This window comes from Solanum stenotomum, chromosome 10 (genome assembly GCF_019186545.1).
Source record: "Solanum stenotomum isolate F172 chromosome 10, ASM1918654v1, whole genome shotgun sequence".
Lineage (NCBI taxonomy): Eukaryota > Viridiplantae > Streptophyta > Magnoliopsida > Solanales > Solanaceae > Solanum > Solanum stenotomum.
This window is the reverse complement of record NC_064291.1, coordinates 34,806,023-34,813,058: the sequence shown is the minus strand read 5'-3', so window position 1 is coordinate 34,813,058 and position 7,036 is coordinate 34,806,023. Positions and strand designations below refer to the sequence as shown.

The following is a 7,036-nucleotide window of genomic DNA, read 5'->3' as shown; positions in this document are numbered from 1 at the left end:
CCATATTTTATAGTTTATATTTATGCAGTAGCCTTCATTTATTCAAAATTGATTTTAATAATCATTTAACTCTAAAGTTGTGGGGATTTCAACATCCACTATTTATTCATAAAAAATAGTTTTAATCATGTATAAATAGTGTAATTTTATACCGAATGAAATTTAAATGAATCCCTAGCCCCTTACTAGTTCCGCCTTGCATATGAAGTAAAAATTTGAGACCGATAGAAATTAAGTATTTTTCCTTTGTTTATATATAAAATAGTTGTAATTGTACCAATAAACTACCGTAAATATTTTACCCAATATATACGCTAAAGCATACGATTTAACTTTTCTCCATTAAAAAATCAAAGTGAGAATGTAACACCTAAAGTTATAAATCCATATTTGATTCTAAATTATTTTAAGTTCAATAATTCTCTACTAAATTCATTTCATCCGTTGACATTCAATTCACACTTTGCATTACAAATAGATTTGTAAGTATTATTAGAGGAGAAATTAGTTAAAATAATTGATGTTGTATTTGGTATTCAACTAAGTTGCACTATCGAAAATAGCAGAATCTAGACATATGGCCCCCTCTTATCAATTGACCAACACTTGTATCGATGACATCCTCCTGGACCGCATACTATAAAATTACACCAAATTATTACTTTTTTGCTGAGTAATTTCCCTGGATAGTCACCCATGTTTGGGAAATTATCTAGGAATATCACTTATGTTTGTTTTAGGACTACAATATCACCCAACTTTATCTCTTTTCCTCAAAATATACTTGACACCAAAAAAATATTATCTCTCTCCTAATAGGATGCCATGTCACATTATTCCTTTTTTATTATTAACATTTTTTTAATTCCTTTTTTATTATTAACATTTTTTAAAATTCTTTAAAAACATTATATCCTTTGTAGTTTGACAATATGGTTACCTTATTACTCTAATGAATTAAAATATCAACAAAAAGGGAGTCCGAAGCTAAAAGGGTCATTTTTTTCCTTCAAAAAACAAAAAGGGCACATCAAAAAAAAAAATTAACCAAAAGGGCAAAATTCCTCCTGACGGATCGATTTTCTTCTGACAAAAATTGACGTCATTCCGTTAAAAGAAATAAAAATCGTTTCTCAAAAAAAAAAAAAAATTATTTCTTTAAAATCGCTGCTATAGCAGCGTTTTGATAAAAAAAAAAAAAGTGAAATCGCTGGTATAGCAAAAAATTTTTGTTAAGGAATTAAAAAAAAAAACATAAAGAACAAGTTTTAAATTACATAAATTTCTGGCGGCAGCCATTTTTTTTTAAAAAAAAAATTTAAAGAAAAAATAGATGCCGAAGCAGCTATTTTCAGTTTTAACTTTTTTTATTTTCATTTAAATCGCTGAAAGGGTAAAGATTTTTTAAAAAAAAACTTTTTATGAAAATCGCTGGCTTCAGTTTTATTTATTTTTTTAATTTTTATTAAATTCTCTGCAAGGGTAGGATTTTTTTTTTTTTTAAAAATAATTTCCTAAACAAAATCGCTGCTATAGCAGCGATTTTACTTCAGAACTTTTTTTTTTAATTTCTTAAACAAAATCGTTGCAATAGCAGCGATTTTACTTCAGAACTTTTTTTTTTAATTTCTTAAACAAAATCGTTGCAATAGCAGCGATTTTTCTTTTAATTTTTTTAATATAAAAATGCTGTTATAGCAGCGATTTTAAAGAAAGAATATTTTTTTGAGAAAATCGGTAGAGATTTTTATTTCTTTTAGCAGAGCGGCGTCAATTTTTGTCAGAACAAAATCGCTCCGTCAGGAGCGATTTTCCCCTTTTGGTTAAATTTTTTTTTTTGATGTGCCGTTTTTGTTTTTTTAAAGAAAAAAAGTTATACTTTTGGCTCCGGACTCAACAAAAAAGTGTCATTGCCCATTATTGTCCATATAAAAACATTATCTCGTTTGAAAAATCAGAGGAAGCCACTTATTTTCTTGAAGAATCGGAGGAGCTCATATTTGGATTTGTCGCCTAATCCCCTAGAACTAGGGTAGAAATTTTTGGGCAGTGTAATTTTTTTTTACTAGTAATATGAGTTGTCTAAATTTTTTTTAAAAAAATGTTAGTAATGAAAAAGGAATAATGTGACATGGCATCCTATTAGAAGAGAGATAATGTTTTTTTTGTGCAAGTATATTTTGAGGAAAAAAGGTAAGGTTGGGTGATATTATGGTCCTAAAATAAACATAAATGATATTTCAAGGTAATTTCCCAAACATGGGTGACTATCCAGGGAAATTACTCCTTTTTTGCTCCATTTCGTTATGTGCTTATAAAGAAAGGAAAAAAAAAAACTCAAATATATTCTTTAATTTTGTGATTTAATATTGATATACCTCTCGTTATAAAAATAAATTATATATTTCTATCTTTATATAAATGACTCAGATATATCCTTTTGGTTTAATGAAAGTATAAAAATCAATATTTTTAAATTTTATTTTACAATATAACACTTAACTTTGGTAGAAGGATCATATACTACATGATTTTAAAAAAAATAAAAATAAAAATAATAATTTAAAATTAATTTTCATTTTCGTTGGATGAAAAAGGTATATGTGAGCCACTTTTATAATGATAAATATATATGTGAGCTATTTTTATAATGAAGGATATATCAGTTCTAAATCATAAAGTTAAGGAATATTAAACCTTTTTCTAGTTGATCCAAACTAATTGTTATTTTAAAATTTTGAGATATAATTTATTATCAATTTCCACCATTGTCCTATTTAACAAATACGAAAAGAGATTAATGAGGTAAAAGAAATATTCGCTAATATTAATTGTCGCATATCACTTTTACTCGTTTATTAAGAAATCATAAATGAAATTATTGTTTTTATTACTTTAATCATCTTTCTCCAATAAATTACACTTCATTTAGAAACAAGCCTAAAAGTCTCATTTGTTAATACCTTATGACATTATGTACATTTATTTTCAGATTTAAGTAAATAAATTATGAGATACTATCTTAATAGTTTAAACGTGTATTCAAAATCAAACATACGTCTTAATATGAAAATTAATAATATTACTTCAAAAATATTTAATACAAAAGGTAAAATAAAATAAAAATAATTAATTCAATTTTAGTTTTATAAGATAACGAGTAATCCGAAACAAATATACCTTGACACCTAATATTGCCTATTGGACAGAAGAAGTATTTTTTTTAATTGAGAAGAATACCTAGTTATTCCACAAGTTTGGTATGATGTATTCGGCGCAATATTTAATTTTTTAATATTTTGCAACGTCTGTATGTGTTGATGTAGCAAAGTGGATGGAAATAGACTCTTTTTTTTTAACCCCTCTTTAGGGTTTTCATGTTTTATTGTTTTCTTGGCAATTTGAATCACAATTTTAAAATTGGTGGTGGAAAATACTTATATCCTACTAGTAATTCCCTCTTATTAAAATAAAAATAAAAGCTTATTTAAGCCTATGAAAGTGAGTAAAAATTAATTAATCAACTTTCAAACAATTATTTTCAAATGTTAATTGTGAAATAATAATAATACAAGTAGTTTATTTTGTCCAATTATGTATTTTTCTTTATATATATATTTCAATTTATAATGCATGTATTATATAGGCAGAGTTGAAATTTAAAACTTATGAGTTTATATTTTTTTTTAAAAAAAAATTATTAGGTCTAAATTAATAATTTGTACATTCTAAAATAAATTTCTTAAGAAAAATACAATATTTAAATCAAAATTACTAAATTTGATTTAATTCATATCTCGAAGGCCGCCTTATTTGTACTCTAATTCTAAAAACGTGGGGAAAATTTCATTAAATTAGCCAAATAGAAACAAATTTAGCTAAAATAATAAAATTCAACTATTTATTTCCTTTTTAGAGTCTGTTTGACATTGCTAGTTGGAAGACCAAATTCTTAAAACTGCTTTTAAATGGAAGTTGTTGTTGGGAAGAAGTTAAAAAATTATGTTTAAAAAAAAAGTAGAAGCAGAAAATTAAAACTAAAATATCCCTTAAATATATACATATTTATCACTATATCCCTTATTAATTAATTAACATATCTCATAAGTTTGTTAATTTTCATTCAAGAATTTTATATATTTTTTTATATAATAATTTTTTTTATTTTATTTCTGTTTTTTATTATTATTTATATATTTTTTATTGTATATATTATTTTAATTATTATTTTACAGAACTAGAAATAAAAGTATCAACTATATTTTTTCTGCATCAAAAAGAAGAGAAAAAAGTAATAATTAAAGATTTAGACCCTCCCCAAAAAGGAACAAATAACAAAATTTTCTTTTCTTAATTTACGTATTATTTTATTTTTATTTTATTTTTTTAGAACTTTAGAGTATTATAACCGAAAAAAGGATAATAGCTAAGATTGAATCCAAAAATAGATTAAAAAAATAACAAAAATATTCTTATTTTCAATATATTTCAACAATATTTATCGATTTATAATACTGATTGAAAATTTGAATATGTACATTTTAATTAATTAAATTAAAAATGTAATTAAATTTTTTGTATTAGATGTTTAAAATAATTTCTCTCTATAAAATAATCTTAATATTAAAACACATTGATACTTACATTTTTTTCATAATTTGACTCTCAATAGCACTTTTTTTTGAAAAAATTTACCCAAACACAAATTGCTTATCAAAAGCACTTTTCAAATTAATTTGCCAAACACAAATGACTTTTTATGAAAAACACTTTTCTGAAAAGATATTTTAAAAAAACGCTTCTAATAATGAGTTTTTAGGTGCCATACCAAACAAACCCTTAACCTAAATAATAAAAGTTTCGGTATATTACTGTGCCAAGTTTATAAAGTAATAAGATATTTTGCATACTATTTATTAATAAAAACATATGAATTTATATTGGGTACTAAATTATATCGTCAAAATAAGCAATTCAAAAAATACGTTAAGTATTAAACTATCCGTTTAGAGACATTTCCGAAAATGTAGAAACTCTTCACATTAAGTAATTATTACTGGTTTTATATTCAAATATAGAAAAAGTAAAAAACAAATAATAATATATTTTTTTTTTAAAAAAAAAAACCGAAAAAGGGAAAAGTCGCAGTGAATGAAATTGTGTGAAAATATACAATTTTTAAAATGAATAAAAATGCCCCCCCTCCAATTAATTTTTCTATTAATTAATAATTTATTTTTGCCAAACTGGCAATTAATTAGAAGTAAAGCATGCACGCGCATGACACTCCTTTATAACCCTCATTTTCTTCCCCTCTTTCTCTTCATTCACACTTGCTTCAACCTTTTTCTCGCTTCCTTATTCTCATTCCTTCACTTTTCTCACAAACACAAAAAAAATAAAAATTGAATGTATAATATGGAGAAGGATAAGTTGTCTAGGAGACATCACAAAAACCCTTCATTTTCATCTTCGCTTCTTGACGAAATCTACCGCTCCATTGATGGTTATGATCAAAGAAGAGAAGATTTCAAATTACCAAAATTAGAAACAAGAAAACAGAGCAGCAGCGCCAATATTGGACTGAAACCGAAAGGCGTTGCCAATATTTACAACAAGAAGAAGAGTGTAGAAGATGAAACAGAAATTGCTAGTTTTCGAAGGGCTTGTTTGATTGAGAAATGGATGGAGAAAAAAGTGAAAGATAAAGCACGAAGAGGTCCGTCTAGTGAATTGGATAGTATTAATTATGATTCACTCTTTTTCAGTTCAACTTCATCTGAATCCAATTCTGGTACTCTCTCTGCATCTTCATCTGAACCCGACTCTTTTTACTCTGAAAAATCTTCTTCTTCTTCAACAACTTGTTTTGCTGCATCGAGAACTAGATCGATTAGAAGAGCCAGTGTTTCACCGCGTAGAGATACTAAACTCTATTCATTTGACAATCAACAAGCAAATAAAAATGAAGAGAGCAAGTCGAAATCAACTGCTTTGAAAATGTACAACAATTTGAAGAAAGTGAAACAGCCCATTTCACCAGGGGGTCGTCTTACTAATTTTCTCACTTCCATTTTCAATAACAAATCGAAGAATTTGAAGGACGCAAATGGCGGAAACAGAGGACATTTTCATGAAGTAGATGAGAGGAATTCAAAATCTTCTTCAATTTGTTCATCATTTTCAAGATCCTGTTTAAGTAAAACCCCACCAAAATTCTCTCAAACTTCTGTCAAAAGGACAGTCAGATTCAACCCTGTTAGTGTTATTGTTGACGAAGATTGTCGTCCTTGTGGTCATAAATCCATATATGACCACGATTCAGACAATCTTCGTAGGCCCAAATCCCAAGGAAATGCAGAGAAGAACAGGAAGTTTGAAGTTGATTCATATAAGAATGATTACATTGTTGATTACGCAGATGAAGATGATGATGATGCAGCAAGTTGTTCAAGTTCAGATTTGTTTGAAATTGATCACTTAGCATTTTTCGGTAACAAAAGATTTTGTGACGAACTGCCTGTCTATGAAACCACATATGTTGATACCAATAGAGGAATCGCAAGTGGTTTCATTCATTAAATTATCATTAGTTAGCCAGCCGACAATGTGATTTAGTATTTGAATCTTGATGATAATATAGATCAATTAATTTTTCCAATAAATCGACTTTTATTATTCTGTCCTTTTTAGAAGTACTACAACATCTGATAGATATGAATTTATTATATTTGAGAAAAGGTAAAGGAAGGTAGGATCGAAGACTAAATGTTTTGAAAAAAAAAGAAAAAAAGAGAAGAGAATGGGGTGATTGGGAAGATCCCTAGGCAAGTTTAGATAGTGATAGATTTTTGATAAAACAGAGGAAAGGGAAAAAGGAAAAGAGTAAAAATTGAAGATTCGAGATCGAAATGAGAAGCAACAGAATGAATGGCAAAGAGATGTTTGTTCGTTTTCGTTGGAATTGGGAAAAGTTAAAGGGATTTGCTTTCTTTTTTTTTCTTCTCCTCTTGAATTTATGCTTCATCTTTTGGTG

General features: G+C 26.7%; 1 protein-coding gene across 1 annotated transcript; it reads left to right on the top strand.

The window, feature by feature from the left end:
- Positions 1 to 5,330: 5,330 nt before the first annotated feature.
- Positions 5,331 to 6,638, top strand: LOC125841783 (protein BIG GRAIN 1-like A). Its single transcript, XM_049520950.1, has one exon. The coding sequence runs from the start codon at positions 5,410 to 5,412 to the stop codon at positions 6,580 to 6,582; it is 1,173 nt and encodes a 390-aa protein (XP_049376907.1). The 5' UTR covers positions 5,331 to 5,409; the 3' UTR covers positions 6,583 to 6,638.
- Positions 6,639 to 7,036: the final 398 nt, after the last annotated feature.